Here is a 26881-nt window from a genome sequence, read left to right as displayed (position 1 = left end):
CAAACTGTCACAATCTCATAGACATTGCAGACGATTAAAAACATAATAATAAAGACAGAATACTGGGAAGAAATGGGGAGAGGGCGATTTGGAAGGGTTTTGTGGAGTTGGGATCTGACCTAAGACTTAATGGGTAGTGCGTGTTCTACAAAAAAAGTAGGATAGCAGAGGGGATAATAAGAGCAAGGGCACAGAAAGAATATGAGAATCTGTTATCACATGGGACTGGATGATAGGGCATGGGCGAAGGGAGATGTGATGTTCAAGGGTTTGCCCATGTCCTTGCATGCCAACTGGAAGAAAAGTTTGGTGGCAAATAAATAATTTAGGAGGCCATTGCAATGGCTCAGGAAAGAGGTAGTGGAGGCTTGAACAGAGCAGATCTGGGAGCAGAAATGAAGGCAGTGACAGAAGTAGAAACTATAGAACTTGGCACTGATTGGGCATGGACCATGAATGAAGGTGAGTTGAAGATGATTCTGATGCATTAACTGAACAAAGAACGTAGTACATTTAAGCTACCTTCAACCTAGCATAAAGCTCGGCATGAAGAAAAACAGGTGAGGAAATTTGTATTAGGAAGGGGGAAAGGTGAGCCTAGAGATCAGGATATTGATGTAGAAATCAACCACAGGGATGTGATAATTAAATCTACAAGTGGAAGAAATCACAAGGAATAAAGGACAAAGAGAAAAGAGACAAAAAAATCTTAAAATGGAAGGAACACTTACATTTTAAGAGAAAGGGCGAGTAAAGAAAGATGAGTCATAGATGCCACCACGTGACTGTCACATTTCCTTTATCCACAAGGAAAGCAGAGGATGCAAGGTGATAGAAGTCTAGGAAGAAAAGTTTCCAGAAAGAAAGTTGAACATGCCTGAGGGAAGGAGTAAGAAATTCTACTGCAGTCAGAAATGTTACATCCAGCTCTGCAACTCTGCACCTATCTATAGAATTGTCACACAAGAAAAACAATGTGTCACTGTACCAATGGTTAACCTGGGCATCACTCATCAAAGCAAACTGCAAGGTTCAATGTCCTTCCTTAAACTTTCCCTGCAGCTGACACTGCTCTCCTGACAGTGTGTTATTAAAGTAAACTATAGTTAACCATGCACAAGGTCTCCCAAGCATTCCTCACCCCCCAGGGGCGGCGCAGTGGTCACAACTGGGCCTTCAGAGGCTTGTTGGAAACCAACCCAGAGGTTAGTGACAGACCTTGCTACCTAACTTTTCAGGCCTCTGTTTCCTCGTTTGCAAAATGAGGACGGTGGTACTTACCTACGAGAGTTGAGAAGAGTGCATGAGAGACCATTAACAAAACTCAGCCCACTGCCATCAAAAGCTCAATTCATTTTGTTGTTACTGCTTTTGCAATCTCCCCGAGGGCAGAAGCCTAACCAACACTATTCCCTAAGGCATGGGGACGAGTGAGTCGCTTTCTGTAGCCCTCAGAGAAACATCATTCCCAGGAGGAGGAAACATGCTGGCGGATTCCCGGGATTCGAAGGCCCGGTCAGGAAATCCTGGCTGCACCGTGCCTGAGCTGCTGGAACCCGGGACCCGCCGGGGGTCCTCGGAGGACCACATCTCCCAGAGTGCAGCGCTCCGAGAGGGCAGGCGCGCGGGTCGGGCGGCGTGGGATCGCGGTGCATGCCGGGACTGGTAGTCTTCAGGTGGCAAGTTCACGGGTCGGGAGAGAGAGAGCCCGAACGAGAGTCCCTGCCCCGTCCCGCCTTTTGTCCACGTCTCACCTCTCCCAGCCAATGCCCTCTCTCGTCCCGGGAGCCCGCCTCCCTCCCGTCTGGTCCCCGTTGGCTCTGAGGCTCCACGTCCCGGACCCCACCCGGAAGTAGCGTGGGGGAGGCGGTTTCCTAGACTACGACACCGGAAGCCGGGGGAGGCGCTCGTCTGCCGAGGGCGGAGGGCGGAGGGCGGCGGCAGCAGCAGCGCTGGCGCTGGGGACCGGCTCGGTGTCTTCGGGAGACAGTTGGGCGACGGCGGCCGCTAGCGCTACTCAGCAGCCCGCCCTCGGCACGGCTCGCAGCCCCCTCGCCGCCGGCGTCCGGCAATGTGTCCCACCGGCCGGGCGTAGCCGCTGCGCGTGCGCGGAACCGCGGGGCCATGAGCGGAGCCGGCGGACCGGGCTGCGGGTCCCCGGTGCCTCTGCGAGCGCCATGGAGCCTGCTGGCGGCGACGGCCGCGCTCTGCCTGGTGGCGGCCACGTCCGTGTGGACGGCGGGGGCCGCGGCCATGAGTAGGGAGGAGAAGCAGAAGCTTGGGTAAGGGTGCAGGGCCGCCCGGGGTGGGCTTCCTCGAGGGACCGGCCGCGGGCGGGGCGCCTGTCACTGCCACCGGGCATGCTGGGGCCTGTCCGGGCGCGTTGGGACGGCGGTGGGCGCGCGCGGACCCCGGCGGGTGGACGTGGCGCGGGAGGGTGAGGGCTGCCTCCCGCCGTGCGCCGTCCGGGGCGGGGGGTGTCGCCCGGCCGGCGTGACCTGTGCGGGCGCCGTGGGCTTGGCCACCCGCGGGGGTCAGCGCGACCACCCGGTCAGGGGCCCGGCGGAGCCGGCAGCCCGCGGCGCTGCGCGCGAGCCCCGCGCGTGTGTGTGGTCGGGGACGGGGTTGGAGTGTCTTCCAGGGGAGCTCCCGCCTGGGAAAATGTTGCTGATCTCGCAGCAGTTAAGGACATAGTGTGTACACCTGTTACGGGAGACGCGCGCATTGGAACTTGGACTTTACACCTGTTAGCGTTTTCTTGCTGTGCATTTTCATGGTGGAACCGTGTTGGATCATCAGCCGAAAGCTGTAATGAGAGTACCTGTTCATTTACTCGAAGTGATTTTATCTGTCTTTGAAGTTTATAAAATCAGCAGTTGTATTTACAGTGCCCCACACGTGAATCAGGAAAAAGTCGAGACCCAGTCATAGCAAATGGGCGAAAGGGCCCGAGGAGTTAATTCAATTCACTCGAGAGGAAATGCAGATGGTCAATAAAAATGAAAAGCTGCCCAGCCTCCTAATTGTGAGAGATGGAGATCGAAAGGAGGAGATGGCTAGTTTGTGCCCTTAGATTAGTAGATACTGAACGCATGGATACAGTGTTGGGTAGTTCAGGTGAGAAAAAACTTGGCGGATGTGTCAATTGCTATGACTTAGTAATGATATCTCCTGAAATTTAAATTGTGTGCACTGTTTGAGTCATCATTCCCATTTCGGAGAAGCTACCATATAGTAGATGAAAGCACTATGTATGGATATAGAGATAGGTGTACAAGAATTTTGAAAGAATGCAAGTGTTTCTTGGAGCATCCACTTTCTGAAATAATTCAGATATTAAAGAGGAAGGAGATCTTGAAAGACTAGCATATATTAAGACAAAAAAATACAAGTTGCAAAATATGTATAATACCATCCGTTTTTGCTTTCAACAGAAAAATTGTCTAAGCTCAGGAAAATATGGCAAGATGATTACCTCATGGGGTTGGGATGGAGGGTAGGTGGAATCATCAGGTTTTATTTGCTTCCTTGTTTAAGTTGTTGCAAGAGTCACATACTAGTTTGTAGGTAAAATAGCAATAAAAGTGGCTTGATGAAAGAAAAATAACTCTCAAGTACCTTTTGTTTTCTTTCTGAATTTAATGTGTCACTGATAAATGTTTTACTGAGTATCCTACCCTGTTAGCAGGAACTTTGCGTATGTTCTCTTATCCGCTATTTCTTAATAAGGTGAATGTTATCCCCATTTTGTAGCTAAGAAAATTGCCACTCATGGCAGACTTATTCAGTCGTGTAGTTAGTGAATGGTGGAATCAGTATTGAGACTCAAGTCTGTGTGGCCTCAGAACCAATGCCCTCACTACCATACCATGTTGCATGGCTGTAAGACTTGAAAAGAAAAACTTTAGATCTCTTAACAATTACTTGACCACTGCCATCCTTTCTCCTCTTTATATTGAAAAGCCAACCAAGCTGGCTTGAATTTTTAACTCAAATATTAGGCATCTTATGAAAAATTTAGGTCTCTTATGAAGTGAAATTACAATTATTGAGGCTTGTTGATTTAGCTTGCCCTAAGACTACAGTAAGAGTCTAAAGCTATAACCCACAAATAACAATGATTTGACTGTTTTCCCCTCAGGGATTTTCAGGAAACTGAACTCTGACTTATTACTATCTACCTGTTTGATTTTTTTTGAAAGCCCAAATAATGAATTATGATAAAAAGGAGAAAATGCCCCACCCCTTTCCCAAACCAATTAAAAGATAAAGCTCCATTGCTTGCAGTTGTTTTTTATTTACCTGATTATGTAGTCTTATTTTGTCTTTGTATTTCAAAAGTTATAGCAGAAGATTTTGTTAATGTTGTCTCTTCATTAAATGAAAATATACACCTAATTTCTTTTTTTTTTTTTTAATTTATTTATTTATACAAGCACTGGGTACAGTCAGAAGCACAGGAGGGTGAGAGAATTCACCAGAGCCAGAGCGGGGAGCAGAGCAGGCAGAAGGACCGAAGTACACTGCTGAGGGGAGCAGCGGGCGGCAGGAGAGGTCTGCGCGCCATGTGGGACCCTCCTCCGGTACCGGCGCTGCAGAGGCTGTGGGCAGCTTCGCAACCCAGCGCTCAACCGCTGCGCCACTGGGAAGGCCCAATATACACCTAATTTCTATAGCTTGACAGGCAAAGTATTTTTATACAAGAACCAGGGTACAGGCCAGATGTGCGAGCAAGACAGAGCGGGAAACAGAACAGGCAGACCAACTGAAATACACTGCTGAGGGGAGCCATGGGCGAGGCAGGAGAGGTCTGCCCCTCCATGTGGGTAACTCCGTGGTTGGCTGGGATCGAACTGGCACTGCAGAGGCTGCAGACAGCTTCACAGTGGCTGCGCTCAACTGCCTGTGCCACCAGAGAGGCCCACAGGCAAAGTTACTTTAAAATAAGTTGACTTATGGACATTATTTTAAAATGAAGAGAGACACATACCTTTGAACTGTGGATCTGATTTCCAATACATTTTATCCAGTTGTTGACATAAACCTTGTAGAAGCATTTTCTGTTTAATACAAGTAATTCTGCCATTTTGTACTTAAATGCGACTTTGTTAGAATTTATATGTCTAAGGGAGAGTACAAAGTGGAGATATTAAATATGTCCACTTCAAAGTGTGTGTTGTGAAATTTGCTGATCATGTGCTGCATGTAAATCATACAGTCATGATTTACTCAGACTCGAAAACTGAGAGCAAAGTTGGTTTAACAAGTTCAAGCTAATGTTATCTGTAGTATACTGTCTAGGCACTACCATTACTAGTTACAGGAATTTCTACTTCTTGGTAATTTTGTATTCCCTCTCAGGGGAAGGAAGAAATATTTCCATATTCCATTTATTGATACCAGTGCTTGAAAGGGAAATTTAAACTTTTTTTTTAGCTAATTTGAGAGATCCTTATTATCTGCAATATAATAAATATTAAGAAGGATGCTGTAAGATACATAATTTTCCGAGATAACTTGATTTGTAGTCTGCCGTATTCTGTCATACATAAAAACACATAAAGATTTAATGTTTTAGCAAAGTGATTACATCGTGTTTTATTGATTACGTGCTCTTAACTGGTTGTTATTCATAAAAAGTTGTCAAGACTTAATATATTCAGTTCACAGGTTTGATTGTACTTGAATTTGCTGGTCATTATAACCACTATCCGGAAATTATTTCTTTTTTATTTGCTACCAGTATTATGCCAGTATTTAATCTATCATGATTACAGTTTTTAAAATGACAACTGCTATATAAGAGGAGCCAAAACTAAAACATAGCCAGCCATTTTCTTTAATACTTTAAGTCTTCACCTTAGGCAGTAGAACTTTGGGAATAATAGTAAGTTAATAAAAGATTATTAAACTATTTGGCCTTTGCTAATTATTACGAGATTTCACCTGGTCAAATCATAACACTGACTTACAGTTTTTCCTATAGCTCTCAACCCGCCAAACTTGAGAGTGTTTAATTGAAAGACTGATTCCTTTTTTTTTTTTTTAAAGATTTATTTATTTATACAAGAACTGGGGTACAGGCCAGAAGCGCGGGAGGGTGAGAGAATTCACCAGAGATAGAGCAGGGAGCAGAACAGGCAGATGGACCAAAAGCACTGCTGAGGAGAGCAGTGTGTGAGACAGGAGAGGTCTTCTGCGCCACGTGGGTATCTCCCAGCTGGCGGGGAATCAAACCCGTGCTCCAGAGGCTGCAGACAGCTTCACAGTGCTGCACTCAACCCACTGTGCCACCAGGGAGGCCCCTGATTCCTTTCTTATTACTAAGATTCTGACTTAGTAAATCTGGTGTGGGGATCAGTAGACTTGATTTTAAATAATCATTTTGGGGATTTTGAAAAACAGGAGTTAACCAAAATAGACTTTAAAAAAAAAAAATAGTCTCATTTTAGAGGTGAATATTATTTATTTGACTTTCTGTAATTTTTTTTATAAAGGAACAGAGTACATCATAAAATCATAAACAGTATCTTTTGAAAATGTGATTTTATTCAGTTTGAGAAGAAAGGCAGAAGGTTGTTTGATTATTGTTATTTTACATCAATATATACACCCACCAATCCCTCTTTATAGAATATATAGGATAAGCAGTAAATGGTACCATAATTTTTCTTCTGGAACTCTCTAGAGTTTTGTTAAATAATTTTATTAAGAAGTACTTATTGATAATTTTCAGCATCGATATTCTCTGCATGACCTGCATCGGTGATCAGTTTCCTAGGAGATATATATTATAAGGTTTGTTGTATATAAATTGCTAGGAATAGTAAAAGTTTGATCTGGCTCTGTGTGGTGACTGATGAAAGCTTGTTTACTAACAATGATGTATTTCCTAACCCGGTTTTTCCCCTTTCTAACTAAATTTTCTTTTGTTTTTTATTGGTTTATTTTTATGAAGGTGCACTAACTTTCTGAAAGACTTTAAATACAATATACTTAATTTTTTTTTCCATTTCTGCTTTTTTTAAATTAGGAATCAAGTACTGGAAATGTTTGATCATGCATTTGGTAACTATATGGTAAGTAAAAAACTTATCTTTACATAATATTTATGTAAACTTAATATTAGGTGAAACAGTCAACTGAAAATTTTGAAACCTAGATTAATGGCACACTTTAAAAAAAAAGTATAAACATAGGCTAACAGAATATTCTTGGTAATGGTTCTTTGGCAAACAGTGTATTGAATAGGTAAGAATAATTGAATTAAGTTATGAAACTTTGTGTTTGAACAATTTTCTTTGATTCTATTGACTGTGTTTATTGAGTGCTTCATATTGGTAGATACTGTAGATGTAAACATGAATAAGTTGTTCTCGTCGACCTTAAGAGAAATTATTCTAATTAAAAAAAAACACAACTTTATGCACTATATGAAGAAAACCATTGCTTAAAAAAAAGCCAAATTATCACCTAGTCTCTGTTCAAAGTATGTATGCATAGAGGGCTTTGATTTGACTATGTTTTGCATTCTAGACGCTGTACCATATTGTTTTAAAATGTTCAGCTATTTAAAATAAAATAGCAGTTTCAGTTTTACAAAATGGATAGGCTCTGGAGATCTGTTGCACAATGCAGTATATTTAACACTACTGAACTTAAACATGGTAAATTTTATACTTTGTGGTTTTTTTTTTACCACAATTAAAAATTTTAAAACCTTAAAACAAAAATGAAACAATAAATTTTAGAGTTCAAAAGAAAATTTTACATGTACATTTATTTTTGAAAAGTTTGAATTCTGAACATTGCTTCTTAAGACTTTTCATACTTTAAAACATATTAGCAGCGTTTCTTTTATGATTAAGGATATGAAATGCAGTTGGAGAAATTTGGCAAAGAACCCGTATTAATTGATTCTGCTTTTAATGTTTTTCTACTGGTTATCTGAATCTATTTTTCACTATAAACCAAATATCTTCATCTATAAGGATTATCTAAGTATATGTACTTTTATGCATTTTTGTATTTCTGATTTTTGTGTTTTATACTTGATAGTCCTTATTTCTTTTCATAATGTATGTTTTCTAGGAGTATATGTTGAGTTCTTAATACATATTTTTGGAATATACTGGTAATGAAATTTGGGTATTTTAAACCATATTGAAAACGCAATTTTGAATTTATTTCTCAAAAGCACAGCCATTACCTTAATATTTCTTTCAACATCATTTATCCCTGGTTAATTGTTTTGAGCAAAGCATAGTTTAGCAAATCTAGGATGATGATTATAAGGTGACCAAGTGGAACCACATTACACCGTCAAACCTCAGCCATTTCATAAGTATATAATTTTGGTTCCATGTTGAAAAAATGTGAAGAGCTGCATCAGTTCATTATATCTCACTGGAAAGAATGCTCTCTTTGTAAAGTACAGCATCTTTACTATCTTGTCCCTTATTAGGTAAACAGCAATAAATTCTATCAATACATTTTCCCTACTACATACTGCATTTAATAAATGGTTTGTGACAAAGCAGTTTGTTGAGGACCACCTTCAGAGGACTTCCTGGTTTGGTTCCTTTTCTCTAGACTCTAACTGGATAACATTGCTATAGCTACTTACCTAAAAGATCTGAAAGGGATTTCGACCTCAAAGACTGAACTGGAATTAACATCCACCAATTTTCCAGTGGAGCCACTCCTATCTGCATATTTTTAAATGTTCAGTAATTTTACAATGTAAGTGTCTTGCAGTATACTTGTGTTATATTCAGTTCATGTGAGGTTTGAACCCAAGATTTAGTCCAGAATTTACACTTCCTCTTTCCGGTTCTCAAAATGAAACAATTCTAAAATACTAAGTAGAGACCAGGTGCCCCCTGTGTTGGTTATTTGAAGTCAGTTGAAAAGTTTTTCTATTTGCTATTCTCACACACACTGTTAGCTTGCTGCAGAATAGAAGTATATAGGTTTAGGAATTAGATGGGTTTGAATTCAAACCCTGTCTCAGCTGTGTACTAACCTGAACCCTAGACAAATCACATAACCCCTCGAGCAATGTCTCTTCCTATGTAATATTCGATAATTTTAAGAGTCTCATGCTCTGCCGACTTAGCTAGCTGGGTGGCTTATGTCAATTTTAAAGGGTTATCGCTTTCTATAAGATTTTTGAGAATGAGGCCATTTCCTTTAATTTTCAAAGAATTAGTCTTTCATATGTTCTGTGCCTAGCATATAAATGCTTATTAAATGTTATTTTTTGGGTTACAATGAGAAAGTTATCTTATCTTCCTAAGCCTGTTACTTCATCTCTTTAAAATGGTTGTCTGTCTCACAATGTCATGGTTATATAATTCAAGTGCTTAGTACTAGTGTCTGGCAAATAGGAAACACTATATAAAAATTTACTTCTACTGTTACTATCACTACCACTGTCTTTGTTCATTCTTTACCTGAGATTGCCCTCTAAAATTGCCCTCTAAAAATCTCTCTAGGCTTTAACTCAGAACTCTTTCCCAGCATTCACACACATCTCCCTTTACACACACACATCCTCTCCTTTTTTCATCTCCCAGTTCTCTTATGCTGTTTTTCAATAGCAATGCCCTGACAGCTTTAGGTAGATTTCTACATCTCTGCCATCCCTTGGATTTTATATCCAGGAATTTTCTCGGTTGTTGGTGTTAAGTATCAACATTTTAACAAATATGACAAATCTCTACCCCCAATCAGATAGCAGTTTATCTACAGTGAATTGCACAGATGGCTTTCTCTTTTCCCCCAAATAGCATGAAATTTGATGTTTGTTTTGGCAATTCTTATGTGACCTTATTTAACCCTAGACTACTCAGGGCTTCTGTTACCATGTTTTGAGTATTTGTGCTGAGTTCTGTTTGTGGATTAATTTAGATGAGAAAATAACAAAATTTAGGACACCAAATGCAGAGCCATTTTTGATTTGAGGTCTCTGATCTGATCTTTGTTTTTCTGACAACTTTAGACTACTCAGCTAAACTATTAGAAACAAAAGCTGTTGGAAGATGCCTTAAGACTGCAAATAAATCTTAAAAGAGTTGAGCATAATTTCCCTTTACTAGTGGAATTAGTAACTACCTTTCATCTTCATTTCTTGAGAGCACAGTTCTAAGAAATAGTAGATTAGTCTAATTATTCAAGCCAAAGGAACTGTTTTAACTTGTAACTTCCTTGTGGAGTTCTAGATTGGTATAAGTTTTCTTAGAATTACTTCCCCCTTGCCAGTCTTTGTGGCAAAATATACATGACATGAAATTGAGCGTTTTTAAGTACGCTGTTCTCTGGTATGAAGTACATTCATGCTATTGCACAGCCAACACCACCATTCATTCCCGTAACTTTTTCATATTCCCCATTTGAAATTCTGTACCTCATGTTTCTTTTCTATAGTTTGTTCATCAATAAGAATAGTTCTATAAACAAAATAGTTTAGAAGCAGTATTAATAACTGGGAGAGAGGGAGTTGATTTATGTCTTCATTTGTGGCATTGTTCCTTAACCTCTACTTTGAGAACATCCTAAAACTACCAAAATGATAAGAAAATTCTGTAATATCTTATAATGTTTTATTGTAATCACTGATATTTTATATAGCATTTTAGCTTTCTGTTTAATTAGGTATAATTTGCAAGAAAAAATCTTCAATTTCAAGTGCACAATTGAGTTTTGATAAGTGTAATATAGACATTTAACTATCACCACAATTATAACATAGAACATTTCCATCATCCCAAAGAGCTTCCTAATGCACTGTTGTAGTCAATTCATTCTCTCTACCTTCAACCTCTCGCAACCATTGCGTTGTGCTTTTTGTCACTATACTTTGTCCTTTTCTAGGATTTCATGTAAGTGGCATCATTTTGATTTATCAATAGGTTCTTTCATTTAGACTGATGCTTTTGAGATATATCCATGTTTTGGGGCATATTGTAGTTCCTGTTTGTTACTCAGTAGCATTCCATTAATTTGATAGAGCACAATTTGTTATCCATTCACCATCTATTAAATATTTGTCTTGTTTCTTGTCTTTAACTGCTATTAATAAGACTGCTGAATGCAAGTTTTTATGTGGACATACATTTTCATATATTTCACATGTAAGAGTGGGATTGCTGGGTTATATGGGAAGAGTATGTTTATAAGAAACTGGCCAAACTTTTCTGAAATGGCTGTGATATTTTGCATTCCCCACCAGCAACCTATGAGAGTTTCAGTTATCCCATATCCTCTCTAATACTTGATATTTTCAGTCTTATTGATTTTAGCCATTTTAGTAGGTGTATAATGATATTTCATTGTGCTTTTAATTTGATTTTTCTGATGACTAATGATGTTGAAAATCTTTCCGTGTGCTTAGTACAGCTTTTTAATTTGGTGAAACGTCTGTTCAGATCTCTTGCCCATTTTTAAAGCAAGTCATTTGTCCTGTTAGCACCTACTAATAATAAGAGTTACATGGTATGGATATCAGTCCTTTATCACTTACATGTTTTGCAGATATTTTCTCACAGTCTGTGCTTTGACTTCTAATTTTAACAGTGTCTTTTGAAATGCACTTTTTAAATTGTTATCAAGTACAATGTAGCCTTTTTTCCTTTCATAATTCTTTTATATCCTACCTAAAAAATAATTACCTAGCCCAGGATCGCAAAGATTTTCTTTTTGCCATCTAGGTGTTTTATAATTTTAGCTTGTTCAGTTAGGTCTGTGACTCACCTTGAGTTAATTTTTGTGTATAACATGAGGTAAAGATTGATACATGTAGTTTCTTCTATGTGCATATTTGATTCTTTCAGCACCATTTTTGAAAAGAATATTATTTCCCCACTGAATTACTTTGGCACTTGTGGAAAAAAATCAGTTAACCATTATGAATGGGTCTACTTCTAGACTGTATTTTTTTTCCAATTGGTCTAAATATCTTGGTCTGTATACCAATATCATACCACCTTCCTTGTGTGTTAAGTCCTAAAATCAGGCAGCTTTGTTGTTTCAGCTTTGTTCATTTTCAGAGTCTTTTTGAGTATTCTGGGTTCTTTGTTGAGCTATCATGGGATTGTGTTGAATCTATAATTTGGGGAGATTGACCTCTTAAGACTATTGGGTCTTCTAATCCATGAACATGGAGTCTTTGCCCTTTATTTAAATCTCATTTAATGTCAGTAGTGTTTCATATTTTTCAGTGTATGGGTTTTGTACATCTTTTGTTACATTTATTCATAAATATTTCCTGGTTTTGATGCTGTTATAAATTGTTTTTCAAATTTTGATTTACAGTTGTCCGTTGATGTTATTTGGGAATATAATAACTTTATGTCTGTTGATCTTATATCCTGCCATCTTGCTAAAATCACATTTCTACTAGCTTTTTGGAGGGTAGGTTCCTTAGAATTTTCCACATGTTCAATCATGTCATCTACAAACAGACTTACTTCTTCCTTTCCAATCTGAATGCCGTTTATTCTTACTACAGTCATTAGGATTTCTTGTTTATGTTGAAAAGAAGTGGTGAGATCCCTGCCTTGTTTCTACTCTTAGGGCGAAAGCAATTAAGTTTTAACTTACTAGAATGTTAGTTGTTGGTTTTTCATAGATGCTCCCTAACACTTGAATAAATTCCTGATACTTCTAGTTTGCTGGCAGTTTTCATCATTACAGTATACTGAAATTTATCAGGTATTTTTTCTGCATCTATTGACATTTAAAAGACCTACTAGTGCAGGCTTTCTTTCATTATAACATTATTATTTATTTCATACAAAATGAAGTAAGTTCAATTAATTTTATTGTTGCTCAAAAAGCCCAAATTAGGGTATCTTGAAGAATTTTTGAATTGTTTGTTCTCTTTTAATTTGGGGTAAAAATTTAAAGTATGCTAACATTCTACTCTGCGGTGACTTCATTTAAAATCTGTGAGACAGCTGCGATTATGTTACTTGGTTCTCCCGTGAGAAATACTTCATAAAATATGCTACCTTAGAGGAGAATAAATGCTCAGTGTAGGAAGCTCTGATTCTAAAAGTTTAATAGTTTAGGTAAGTGGAATCTTTAAAAGATGGTTTGATGGGTATAAATATTGAACAGAAAAATTTGACTTGGAGTGAAAAGAGGATGATGAGTAATCGTGGGCGGTCAGTACAGTTGACCCTTGAACAGCAGGAGTGAGAATGGTGCAGGTCCACTTACATGTACATTTTCTTCTAAACAGATAATGTAAACTTTTGGCTTCAGTAATACAGTATAATAGTGTATTTTCTCTCCTTAAGATTTTCTTCAATTTACTTCATTGTAAAAATACAATATATAATATATATAGTATGCAAAATATGTGCCAGTAGACTGCTTATATTATCAATAAGATTTCCAGTCAGTAGCGGACTTTTTTTTAGTAGTTAAATTTGAGGGAATCTAAAGTTACACATGGATTTTCAGCTGTGCTGGGTTGGGGGCAGTCTTCTTTAACTCCCTAGTCCTCCAAGGGTCAGCTGTAATTAGCATATGCTAATCAGTATGTGATAAGAGTGTTTGTATTTGTTTTGTTTATTTTAGGAAGGGATATCTGCTTCAAGGAAAGAGGTGTTTAACAATAAGGATCTGGATTAAGAATTTCAAAAGAACATATATACTTTATTGGAAATGAAATTTGACAGCTCTGATAACTCTTATAAATAATGCTTTTGTTTTATTGTTTTTGGTGAAATGAAGTCTCTTCCCTATGTTCAGTTTTGGAATTGGTTTTACTAAGTCACTCTTGATTCTCCTTTGACTCGAGTATCTGAGAGCAGAGTTAGATCACGTCAACACTCTAGTAAACTTAGAGTTGCCTGTGGGCTGTCAACTACGTTTGTTTTTTTGTTTTTGCCCTTGCTTTTAGGTGGATACATGAGCAACTTTATTTTTTTGTAGGACTCTTTTATCACTTAAGCTTTTATTTCTGTGTGATCATTACTCAGTGTATTTTGTGGCTTTGAGTCATAGTGGTATGAATTACTTATTCCTAGTTTTGGCTACACTTTATAAAGAGGAAGTATTACTGTATCTCAGATAACCAGGATGTTTGAAGCCTAATACCAGGTCTGGCTGTTTATTTGCCACGTATGCATTGCTCTGGATTTATGCAAACCAACTGTAGTTCACTTGTGGTTAACCCTGAAAAAAGACTGTGGTTTTGTTTTTATCCTTAAGTTGAAACAAAGGGACAAAGTAATTTTACTCCTGATTCAAAACTCCCTTAGATTTGATTATTCTGGTTTGCATTTGCTATTAATATTTTTCTTCTCTGGGTAAGCTTAGGGTTTGGTTTTATATTTAATTTCAGACAGAGATGTTGGTGTAAATATGTGTTTTGGAAAACCTTAAAAATATTCTAATCTTTCTAAGGAACTCATTACAACCAAATTAATATTTGAATGATTGCTTACAAAAATATCTTCCAAAATACATCTGCAAGTGTAAAAAATACTACTTTTCTTGTGTTTCTTTTAAGTGTTGTTTATGTATTAAATATGTAACAAAGCAATAAAAATAGTGTGCATTCTGGAAAATCACAGTTCTATTGGAATTAATACAGAAAAAGTATTTAGGAATATGACAAGTAAGACACATGTAAAAGTAATTAGGAGTTTATACTAAAATTTACATACAATATTAAAATTACAAAATATTGGGTTTAAATTTTAGTAGCTGCACTTGGATTCTAATTATAATCAAAAACATTTGTTGCCTTGGAACCCTTTCCTCAGGAAATGAATCATCATAGACTAGTGAACTTTTCAAATTACCTGAAGGGTTGCAGCCTTTGATATTTTTCATATTTTTTAGCCTACTATAATTTTTTTTTTAATCTGCCATTTTGTTGATTATGTGTTTAGTTTTCCTTCCCTCTTTTTCTGCTGTTGTGAATTTAGAATCTAGATCACTGCATTTAGTAAGAAGCAGTAGAATAGATTTGTATATAACATTGGCAATATTTTTGCTGAACTTCAAGAATTAAGAGTCACTTAAGCACACAAGTATAGGCAAGAACCAGTTCCTACTCAAGAAGTGAAAAATGAGAGTAGTCTTAGAAATTTTTCCACCCAATACTCAGTGAATACAAGAATGCAATGGAACAGTACTTCAGATTTCTGAAGCAAAGAAAAAAATACCTCAACTCTTTCATAACCATTTAAATTGTTTTTCAAGTAATAGACTAGCGACAACCTAACCCAGGAATACCAGAGTAATAACAATGCAGATGACAGTGTTTTAAAATAACAGTAAAAATGTTGTGTGTTGGGCCTCCCCGGTGGCGCAGCGGTTGAGCGCTGGGTTGCGAAGCTGCCGGCGACCTCTGCGGCGCCGGTTCGATCCCCGGCTGCTCCCCGGCCACTGGAGGAGGGTCCCACATGGCGCGCAGACCTCTCCTGCCGCCCGCTGCTCCCCTCAGCAGTGTACTTTGGTTCTTCTGCCTGCTCTGCTCCCTGCTCTGGCTCTGGTGAATTCTCTCACCCTCCCGCGCTTCTGACTGTACCCAGTGCATGTATAAACAAAGAAACAAACAAATAAATAAATAAAAAAAAAAATGCCTCTATTAAAAAAAAAAAATATTAAAAAAAAAAAAAATGTTGTGTGTTGCCTCCATTTAAGAATTCTGATACTAGCAAATGTGGGAATCATGATTCTAGACCAGAATATGAATGTTATAAACCTTTTAAAATTTGTCCATACATTGAAGACTCTTTCTGATGGTTATAAATGTACAGAGAAATGTTTAAAATAGCAAAACTAATATATACTGTAGTTCAAAATATTAGAGGCTTTGAATTAAAGTATTATTTCTCTGGGGAAAAAAGGCATTGAGAGAAATTTGAACAGTGCTTGCCTGGCTTGCTTTCATCATATTGTATAACTTAATATTGAACAGACATCTTTTCTATACTTTGTTGTACTGTCACACTCCTTTCAAAGTTTGGATCAGCTTTAGCTATTTTATCCTTCGCACTCCATGTCATGAGATATCTCTGGGATTTCCTTTTAATGGGAATATTTTTATGAGCCTCATTTCCACTGTGACATCTTCATCCTTTCTCTCACAACCTCTTTCTCCATCCTTGATAACGTGACGTTCACTAAGTTCCTCTGACTTTATAAAGTCTTGGGTCTCAAGTGGCATTGTGTCAGCATTCCATGGTAATCTATTTATTCTCTGACCCATTTATGTTCAATTCTAGTTTTACTTTCAATGTTACCACTTTTCATTTCTTTGGTGAACTTTCATCCTGTTAACTGATCTTCTCTTTTGATTATCTCTTTATAAAACTATCAAACTGTCAGTGGGATTATCACTAGGTGACAAGGAGGCAACACAACTACATTTGCTATGTGTACACTCAAAATACATACACAGTGATCAATCACTGACAGACTCTCAAAGATGTGATTGATCACTGATGTGAGATTTGTTACTTACATAGCGATTTGTGTGTTAAGAATCAGCACCAAAGTTTGGATTTTAGGCAATTACTTATAGTTAATACACAGTGGTAACTGAATTTGAACCATGTTGCTGAGGTTTGTTTAACTTAATAGTGAATCTTGCATATAGTGTGACCATGCAAAGTGAGAACTGCTTATAATAACATAATTGACAAAATCCTAACAGGAATTTCCTGAATAGGGAGAAGTATAGTATTTCAATTATTGACAGGAGTCTACAGATATTGGTTAAAGTTGTAATATGTAAATGCAATGATTCTGACCTCTACACTTTTCTCATAATCACTTTTTATTAATTTTAGAAAACTCTTTTAGGGGTTCTCACCTAGTAAAAAAAATACAAAGTTCATTGGATCTTTCTTGTTTCTCTCCTTTTCTGTTAAGACCTGCAGCCAGTAAATGGAGAAGTTCCAGTTCAGTTTCTATGAAGCAACTATCTGATTTAAGGAACCTACCCATGACTTAGGCCATGTATGTAGGGCCAGCAGCTTCAACTGACATCACTTAGGGTATTAGAATAACTCCCCCTAAAAACTGTCTTTATTTCTAATGCCCATGTTGTAGGCAGTATAGCTTCATAGTCTCCATTCCATTGTTCATTTTGATACTTGAAGTTTTCTTGTTCTCCAACTCAGCAATTTTTTAAAAATTTAATTCAGTATTTCTATGTGTTTGTAGTGGATAGAAGATTCTTGCATGTACTTCATTATCATCTAGACTAGGAGTGCTCTCATGTCATTCTTAAAAATAAAAATCCCACTCAATAGTATATCAAAAAAGTAAATAGTAAACTAGGTTTACAAATAAACCTAATAAGAAATATTATTGAATATTGAGACCTACAGGAGGAAACTGAAGTCATAAAAGAGGATATGAATTAACACTGATGTTTTGTATTCCAAGATGGAAAGATTCAGTTGGTAAAGATAGGAGTTAATCTCTAATTAGACTCTTGCAATTAAATTTTTAATGATATTTTAAGGAAATTTTAAAGTTATCCACAAGAGTAAATTTGAAAAAAGTAATGAAGAAAATTATGAAGAAAAATAATTAGGGGGAGAGAATTGCTGTACTAAAGTGGCAAGGCCTGTTGTAACAATAAAGTAGTTAATATAATGATATTGGAGTAGGAAATATATCTGGTAGAACAAAGACGACTTTAGAATAAAATAGAGACAATGGAAATGTATGTGTAGGTAATTTTGAATAATGTATTTCAAACGGTTGGGAAAGGTGGATTGTTTAAAAAGTGGTATTTAGAAAATTGACTATTGTGGGGTGAGATCGTTTCATCCCTGTTTCACATCATAAAAATAGATTGCAGATATAGGCTCAAGATAGTCTTAAGCATGCCTGAGATCCAGAAACTATAAAGGAAGAGACTGTTTTTTTTTTTTTTTTTTGTTTATACATGCACTGGGTATAGTCAGAAGCGCGGGAGGGTGAGAGAATTCACCAGAGCCAGAGCGGGGAGCAGAGCAGGCAGAAGGACCGAAGTACACTGCTGAGGGGAGCAGCGGGCGGCAGGAGAGGTCTGCGCGCCATGTGGGACCCTCCTCCGGTGGCCGGGAGCAGCCGGGGATCGAACCAGCGCTGCAGAGGCTGCGGGCAGCTTCACAACCCAGCGCTCAACCGCTGCGCCACCGGGGAGGCCCGGAAGAGACTGTTTTAACTTCATATTTAAAACAAAGTAAATAGCACCATAAAGTTAAAAGCCAAATAAAGACAGGACAGTAATATTGACTGTATATCACAAATATAACATGTAAGGCCAGTAATGTATTGGCCAATAAGAAAACAACAGAAAATAGACAAAAGATATAAACAGATATTTCACAAAATTAATAGTAATGGTTTGTATAAAAAAAGGTTTATCCTTATTGATAAACTTGACGTAACATTTTATTCAGGAGATTGGTAAAATATATACCACTGAGAATGTAAACTGAAAGTCTTCAGTTTGGTAGTAGCTATCAAAAATGAAATATTCATACCTTTGACCCATTAGGTCTATTTTTAGGAATTTAAATTATAGAAAATATAAGCATATGTACAAAAGATATAGTATATAGATGTTTGTTGTAGTATTGTTTACTTAATAAGAAATCAGTATCAGTCTATATGTTATTAGAGGAATAAGTAAATAAATGTTAGCATACCCATACTTTGGAATGCTGTGAGGAGCAGTTATTGTTAGGGTATGTATGACTTTGGAGTCAGATTGCATGGGTTTGAATTCAGAATCCAACATCTACTAGTTGCATGATCTAGGCTTACTAAGCTTATCTGCATCTCAGTTTTCTCATCTGTAAAATGGAGATAATTGAATCTACTGTAGAGGGTTGTGTGATAAGTAAATTAATTAATGTGAAAAGGCTAGTGCTTAGGACATAAGTATCGATTAATTTACTATTAGCTAATTTTAAGTTATCACTTCGTAGTTATTGAAAAAGAATAAAAAACGTTCTAACTCCACTGTAATATAAGCTTCTAGAGCAGTATATATATGACATGAGTCATCTGTAAGTAGATTTTTTTCAAGGATATATATGTGTGTGTGTGTGTGTGTGTGTGTGTATGTATTTGAACACAGGTGAATAATTCTGGAATATGAATGCCAGTCTTAACAGAAGCACCTCTGAGAGTGGAAAGCTAGCAGATTTTCAGTGTCTTAAAGGAGTATTTTCTTACATATTTTTTCAAGAACATACTGTATAATTAAACATTTTTTAAAAGATTCCATAGACTGTCAGAATAGTAGAACTTGTGGCTAACCTTTCTATTTTATTTTTTTAAAACGAAGCTTTATTTTTTAAATGATGTGTGCTTTCTGTTATTTTTCTTTGTGACTCATTAAAGTATTTCTTACAGGAACATGCTTACCCAGCTGATGAACTCATGCCTTTAACCTGTAGAGGTCGCGTTAGAGGTCAGGAGCCAAGTCGGGGTGACGTTGATGATGCATTGGGAAAGTGAGTATTAATACCGGGAGCATAGCATCCCAACGTTCTCAAGTCTTACACTTCTTAGAGGCAGTTTACTATCATATTTCTGAGGTTTAGTTAAATTTCAGTAACTGCTTTAGGTATTGAATTAACCTCCTTTATTCCCTTCTGTTATATTTTGTAAAAATCGATCAGTTTATCTCTTAGATCAGTACAAGTTGAATGAGTTGTTTCTTAAATTGCATGCAACTTAAGAAATGTATCTAAAATCTTTAATACATTATATCATGCTGATGCTTTAATATTATTTACTTTTAAATGAACTAATGAATGTTTCTGTTCATCTTGAAAGATATGTAAATATGCTGAGAATAAATAATGTTAAGACTGGTGCTAATCATTGTAGGTGACATTGTACTATAGATATACATAAGTATTAGTCAGCTTATATATTTATGGCTAAATAAAATATTTAGAATTCTCATGTTTTGTGTCTTGTTATGCTTTTTCTTAGATTTTCCCTAACACTGATTGATTCTTTGGACACTCTTGTGGTAGGTTTGATTCTTCTTGAATTTATTTATTTTATAAATTTCATGATATGTTCACTCAAGTGTTATTTGTATCATTGTTATACAGTAAGTCTGAAGTAAAAGCCTTTAGAATTTAAGACATTTTGATCTTTGCTTTTAAATAAATTGTTGACATTATTGAATGTCAAGTAAATGTCAGTTTACACAATGGTATCTTACTTAGGAAAACTTTTCCTTCCCCCTTGATCATGGAGGTTGATGCTATTGGAAAAAATAATTTAGAAAATACCATTGTTATTCTTGTTTCAAAATGATATGCCAAAGTGACACTGAAATTGTTAAATTAGATTCTTGTTTATATACATATGTGTGTGTATGTATATAAACAAATTACTTTTTTACCAGCACTAATTTTTAGCAGCATATGATCACTTTAGTATCTCCTTTTCAACCTTATGGGATCCAAAATCATTTTAATTAATGTTAGTTGGGGACATTTTGTGATGGCAGAGGGGAAAGATTGAGTTCCAGATGTCATAATTTCTAAAACAATATTTTTCTAATTTTATAATCTTAGTATACTTCTTTACTCTTTATATAGAGTAGGCCTGTTTCAGGATTTTCCTTAAGACATAATTCTCAACTTTGAGTTAGTATCTCAAGTACCAGTTAACATTAAAAAAAAATCTTTGGTATGTCTGAAATGTTTCAGAAATAGGCTTTTCTGTATTCTTCTTTCAATGGGCAATTTTTGTTTCTTTTTTGGCCAGAGATAATTAACTATACCAACACCTAAGGAAGATTGCCTGTGCAGTTTTAAGTTTCTCTCTCTTTCCCCCTCTCTCTTTCCCTCCCTCCCCTCTCTTACTATATTATTATTTAGTTGTTCTGAAATATGGCTGGGCATTATTTATTTTTCTACAGCTTCTTTTTGTTTATAAAATGCAGGTGTATTTGAGACAACCTTTTTATTAAAAAGTCCAGAGTTGTTTAGACCTCTGTAGCTGGGTCAGGGTTTTGAAAGTTGTGACTTCATTTCTCAAAGAGTAAAGAAAGTGTGGACTATATTTTAATGACTAAAAATGAGAGAGAATGTTATATGCCTTATTTTTGCTTTAGTGGTCTAGGATTCTGTTAAAAACGGGGAAGAGAAAAAGATAAAATCTTCTGGGATACACAAATTCCACTCTGGGAGAAACTAATGGTGTATTTATTTTTAACTGTAGCTGGGTTATGCATAAGTCTATCTTGATAAGGGGAAGTAAGCACGGAACCGTAGTTGGATATTAGGAAAGATCACATGTGGCTGTAAATTTGTTTCTCAGTTATCTTGGTTTTACCCTTCCATATAGCAGGTTCTCTATCATCTCTCTGTAAGCCCCTGGTTGATTTTCATGAGCCTGGACCTCAGGTAGCATATGTGTTTTTAAGATATTCATTAGAATAGTGGAAAAGCTTAATATTTATTAAACTTCCAGAGGACCCTGGTGTATGCTAAAGTCTGAGAAACATACAATGATGCAGTGCTTCTTAAACTTCACTATTCTATAGTTCACTTAGGGATCTTGACTAAAATGTACATTCTGATATGGTAGACCTAAAGTTGGAACTAAAAGTCTGTATTTCTGATAAGCTGCCACATGGTGGCGCTGCTTCTGGTCAGCTGACCCCACTCAGTCAGGTGCTCTGGTCCTTGTTGCAGGAGAGACAAGAAGGGATCATTACATTGATATGTGTGAACTTTTTAAATTTCAGTTTTCCAAGTGTGAATGATTTAAGTAACTTAAGATGAGGCCTGAATTCACCCTTTGCTCTCAACTAGGAGCTTAAGTAACTCATTAATGTTGCTGTTGGAATGACTTTTTAGTTGATTAGGGAAAAGAATTCTCTTCCCACATTTACTGTCCTTTGAAACTAATAGCTTTGCTACTATTATTGATTGTTTTGATTTTGGAGAGAAGAAAAAAATCTACTTTTCCCGTAGAAAAGCAGTTCAGACCTTGAGGAGACACGTGGGAGGAAAAATCTCACAAGTTAGAATTCTGAGTTCAAAAAGAAGTAATTCACAGGAGATAGAAGAATGAAATTAGCAAAATGGTATTAAAAAGCATATGTGTACAGACACAGGCAACAGAGCTCTGCTTCATCCTGAAAGTGCTGGGAGGGTTGTGTGCGTCTGCATTTGTTGCTGCAGACTTGATGTAGACTTTGAGATTGAGAAGGGAAAGCAGTCTATTTACATTTGGGTTTCATAGTATATTTTACTCAAAACTTATCATAAATTTTACTTTTTCTTAAGTTGTAATCAATATTCATATTGAATGTTTTATACCTAAAGTAGAATTTTCGGTGAAAGTACCAAGTCAGTTAAGAAAGCACTGCAAAATATCAGACAAAAATATAAGGCAGTGATATAAAGAAAAACTACTTTTAACGATCGAGGATTTATGTAACATGCAATTGTGCGACCTTAATTTAGACTGAACTATCAAAGCAATCTGGGTAATACAGTGCCACTTTATGGAGCTCATTGCAATAGTATGGGTTTCTAGACCCTAATGGTAATAATAATGATGATAGTGATGATGTCCAGCACTTGTTGAGCCAATAATTTACTGAAAGTACTTTATATACCTTACCTAATTTAAGAAAACAAGCCTGTGAGAATAGGTATTTTCTAGTTTTGTAGGTGAAGAAACAGGCTCAGAGTTGAAAATGACTGGATTATACAGCTAGTGAATGAAATAATGTGAATTCAAATCAGGACTTGATGTTGACCACAAAAATTAGGGGCCTAGGCATCCATGGAGGAAGCTGGCAGGTGGTATGTGGTTTAAAATCAGGCTGTCATCCCCTGAAGAGGAAGCAACTTTTAAAGTCATTTTTGGTGAATAGGGTGGTTTTTTGTTTTGTTTTGACTTAGAAACCAAATTCCAGTAGAACTCACCTCATGTCACTGTAGGTCACGCACTATATATTGAGAAACCAGTTAAAGGGTTTGATGATGGTTGTTTGAAAGTCCTAGTGGAATTTCACCATGTTTAAAAAAGAAGTATATAAGTTGTATAAAGTTACCTTATAATCAGGCACTTAATGTTTTTCGGCTTTAGGTATCACATTTTAATAATATGTTTCAGGGGAATATTTGGCTTGTTACTTTTTATAGCATTTAAGTATATTAATTTGCTTTTAGTGACTCATATAGGTATTTCTCTTTAACTTAGTGGAAAATAACTTTTTTTATAATTTTCTTTTTCTAGGTCTTAAATAAAACTAAAGAATTTGAAGATGCAGTGAGGAAAGTTTTAAGAGATGTAAATTTAGATAATGATGTAGTCGTATCAGTCTTTGAAACAAACATCAGAGTTCTTGGGTAAGTATGTAAGACTAAAACTATAATTTTAACAAGAGAAAAGCTTAGGGTCAATATACTGTTTATTTCTTGATGGTAATAAAGGAAGGAATTTCTTATGTTTAAAAGATAAAAGATGGGATATTATGAAACACAGAGGCTGTGGGATGACCTTGCCTTGTATCAGTCACAGAGAGCAACAGTCTTTGGAAATAGGTGCAGACTCAAATCAAAGGTATGTTGTTATAAAAAGGATGTGGGCAGAACATTTGCATGCCAGCAATATCACAGGTTTTTCACTAGCTTACATAGTTTGTCAGCCTCTTCAAGCCAGATGAAACTGAACTTACAGATTCACCTCTCAACTAAACAGTTTGAAATGTTATTGGAACACTTAGAAATGCAGAATGACAGGATTTATTACTTCAAGTTTCATCATTGTTAACTTGTTCTTTGTTTTTTTTTTTTTTTTAAGGTTTATTTTATGCATGCATGCAAGAATGGGGGTTTAGGCCAGTAGTGTAGGGGTTGAGGGGCTTCACCAGAGACAGAGTGGGGAGCATAACAGGCAGATCTACTGAAATACACTGCTGATGGGAGAAACGGGTGAGATGGGAGAGGTCTGCTGTGCCATGTGGGTCAGCTCCTTGGCTTGGTTTTGAACTGGTGCTGCAGTGGCTGCGGACTGCTTGATGGTGCTGAGACTTGACCTCTTGTGCCACCAGGGAGGCCCCCTCATTATTCCCCTCATTATTAACTTTTTCTCTTTCGTGATTGTTTTCATGTTATTGTAACTCATTTCATTTTGTCAAAGTATGTCTTTCAGTTAAATTTAAGAAATAGTTATATACCTTTTCAGAGTTTATTAATCTATATTTAATACAGAGTGGGAAGTTTTTTTTAATGTCACACTGCTAAAGATTTCATTATGGTATAATTAAATTTAAAATTAGTTAAAATATAAATTTATAAAATTGTTAAAATTGATATAATTTGTAGGTTGTTCTTTATTTTAAGGCAACTTAAGATACCTAAAAGGGCCAAACACTTTACAACAGACAGAATATTTGAGCTTTTTTAAATACTGGCTATGTAATTATATTGGTTTGTATTGACATAAAATGAATAGCAGAGTTAAGTAAAGAATTAAGTTCTTTTGTAGTCTTTCCTTTTGTGTGCTAAATTGTTGGTAACAAGATACCCATATTTATTTAGGTAGTGAATTTAAAATTTCTGTAAGATGTGGATGATATTTCATCTCTGTGATTGTAGGGGTCTCTTGGGTGGACACTCGTTGGCAATCATGCTGAAAGAAAAAGGCGAGTACATGCAGTGGTACAATGATGAGCTTCTCCAAATGGCAAAGCAGTTGGGTTACAAACTTTTACCAGCTTTCAATACTACCAGTGGCCTTCCTTATCCAAGAGTAAGTATCTTTAGCAATATGGCAGTCATTTATACTTCCTTTGCTGTTTTTTTTTTTTTTAAAGGAATGTCTGTAATCATAGCCATTGTTCCTCACTTGCTTTGAGGCTAGAAAAAATTGTTTCCCAGTTCTTTAACAAATTTATATTGACATTTCAGTTAGTTTGCACTTAAGTAGGGTGATAATTTAGATTAGTTTAGGCCTTTTATGTCACACTGCGTAACAGGTTAGATTAGAAGTAGTGAGAGTAGGTGTTAACTCTCTGGCGAAGAAGATAGTAAGAGAACACAGGACAGAAAAGGGATGAGGAGGAAGTTGAACTGGTGAAAATGAGGATGTTCAGAGACAATAAATACTATAAAGTTATATATGGTATTATATAATCTTAAAGAGAGCTTCTAAAAGAGATGGTCTAGTAAGCATTGGGAGAATTAGGTGCAAACAGAGTCTTGAAGGATGTAATGTGGCAAGTAAAGGGGAAAGAAGTGTTCATTGTAGGCGACAAGTATGGGACCATTCATTCTGAGATTTCTCCCTGCTCTGTTAGAAGTTAAAGATCGTTGGCAACAGAGTCAATTGAGAGAGTTTGTGTTTTTCTTCCCAAGAAAATTTTATGTGTAAGGCTGAGATGGGAAAGCCATTGAAAATGGAAAAAAACCCTTTATCCTGATTTATTTCATTCTTTACTAACACTGTTCATTCTTAGCCTCTTTCTAAGTCAGTCATTAACAACCTCTGTTAACTTTACGCTAGTTGAAATCAGTGTGATTTTATTCCTGTTTTTGTAAATACCTATCAACTCTTTTCTCTCATTTATGCTTCAGAGCATTTGAAAAATTAATCTTACTAAAACATAATTCTGTTAAATTACCCTCAGATGTTTTAGTGACTGTCCCTGTTGTACTGAATGTCCTTTAACTTTTCAGAATTTTTTATGCATTGGTGATAGATTTCCTTTCTGATCACTGTTCATTTCTTTCAGCCAAAATGTGTGTTCCCAAAACACCTGTGTTTTTTTTTCCATTTCTGTGTCTTTAGGCCTGCCATTTCATTTCTGTAACCTGGAATAACTTCTCTACAAATACACATCAAATAAGATTCATTTTCTCCATCAGAACATCTGTGAATAGAGAGACAGCCTGATATACAGCAGTGCTTTTCAAACTAGAGGTCATAGCTCATTGATTTATGCATTGATTTAGTCAGTTGTGATGAGTGTCTTTTTTAATGAAACAAACTAATATTAAATCCTATTTAAATTTCTAGTTTTTAACATTTTGAATAGCTTTCCTGTGAACATTCTTTTTATTTCTTTCTCAGGATAAATTACTGGAAGAGGAAAAAGTCTCAGAGTAGGAAATGGTTTTTAAGACTTTGGGTACTTTATTGCCCCCTTCCTCTCCAGAAAGTTTGGATAAAAGTTCACAGTTCTGTGTCATTCAATTGTTGCCAGCACGGTGCTACTTTGCCAGTTTAATGAGGGGAAAAAAAGGAATTGTGTTTTAATTTTAGTGTCTTTACTTATTAGTATGGTTAAATTTGTTGGTGGTTCAGTTTATCCTTAGCATATTAAAATCATAAAGTTATTCTAAAAAATCTGGACATTTATTTAAATGCATTTACTTTTAATATTTTTAGTTTTGTTATAAATGGAGATGTTGAAGTCTGAGGAATGTGGCATTTCTTCACTTTAGCCATAACGTGAGCAGGGAAAGAATTGAAACAGAAGATAACTGAGCATTATAGTAAAACAAAGGAAACTTAAATACTATTATCCTCTGAGTGTCAAGATTTAAAATTTTTTCTTATAAGAGGACTGCAAGTAGACAATAACTGCCTTGCTATCCTTCCCTATACACATTTAGTAAATGCTACTTTTATCCATAAAAATTCGCTCAAACCAGCCTCTCACAGGCTTTCTTAATTGATAGTATTTGCATTGATAATTTTTTTTTAAATATTTATTTATTTATACAAGCACTGGGTACAGTCAGAAGCATGGAAGGGTGAGAGAATTCACCAGAGCCAGAGCAGGGAGCAGAACAGGCAGACTGACGAAGTACACTGCTGAGGGGAGCAGCAGGTAGCAGGAGAGGTCTGCCCGCCACAT

At 36.5% G+C, this 26881-nt stretch overlaps 1 protein-coding gene across 1 annotated transcript in view; it reads left to right on the top strand.

Annotated features, from left to right (window-relative positions):
* The first annotated feature begins 1928 nt into the window (after positions 1-1928).
* Positions 1929-26881, top strand: part of EDEM3 (ER degradation enhancing alpha-mannosidase like protein 3) — a 66428-nt gene continuing 41475 nt past the window's right edge. Inside the window, exons 1-6 of the mRNA XM_037506296.2 lie at positions 1929-2282; positions 7034-7079; positions 19387-19487; positions 19975-20014; positions 23254-23366; positions 24618-24771. Of these exons, the coding sequence (XP_037362193.1) occupies positions 2125-2282; positions 7034-7079; positions 19387-19487; positions 19975-20014; positions 23254-23366; positions 24618-24771 (612 nt within the window). The 5' untranslated portion in view covers positions 1929-2124. The remainder of the gene's footprint in view (positions 2283-7033; positions 7080-19386; positions 19488-19974; positions 20015-23253; positions 23367-24617; positions 24772-26881) is intronic.

The sequence above is a fragment of the Talpa occidentalis genome, unplaced genomic scaffold, assembly GCF_014898055.3.
Source record: "Talpa occidentalis isolate TD23 unplaced genomic scaffold, MPIMG_talOcc4v2.1 talOcc4.12, whole genome shotgun sequence".
Lineage (NCBI taxonomy): Eukaryota > Metazoa > Chordata > Mammalia > Eulipotyphla > Talpidae > Talpa > Talpa occidentalis.
The sequence above is the reverse complement of the archived record's forward strand: the minus strand, read 5'-3'. Positions and strand labels throughout refer to the sequence as shown.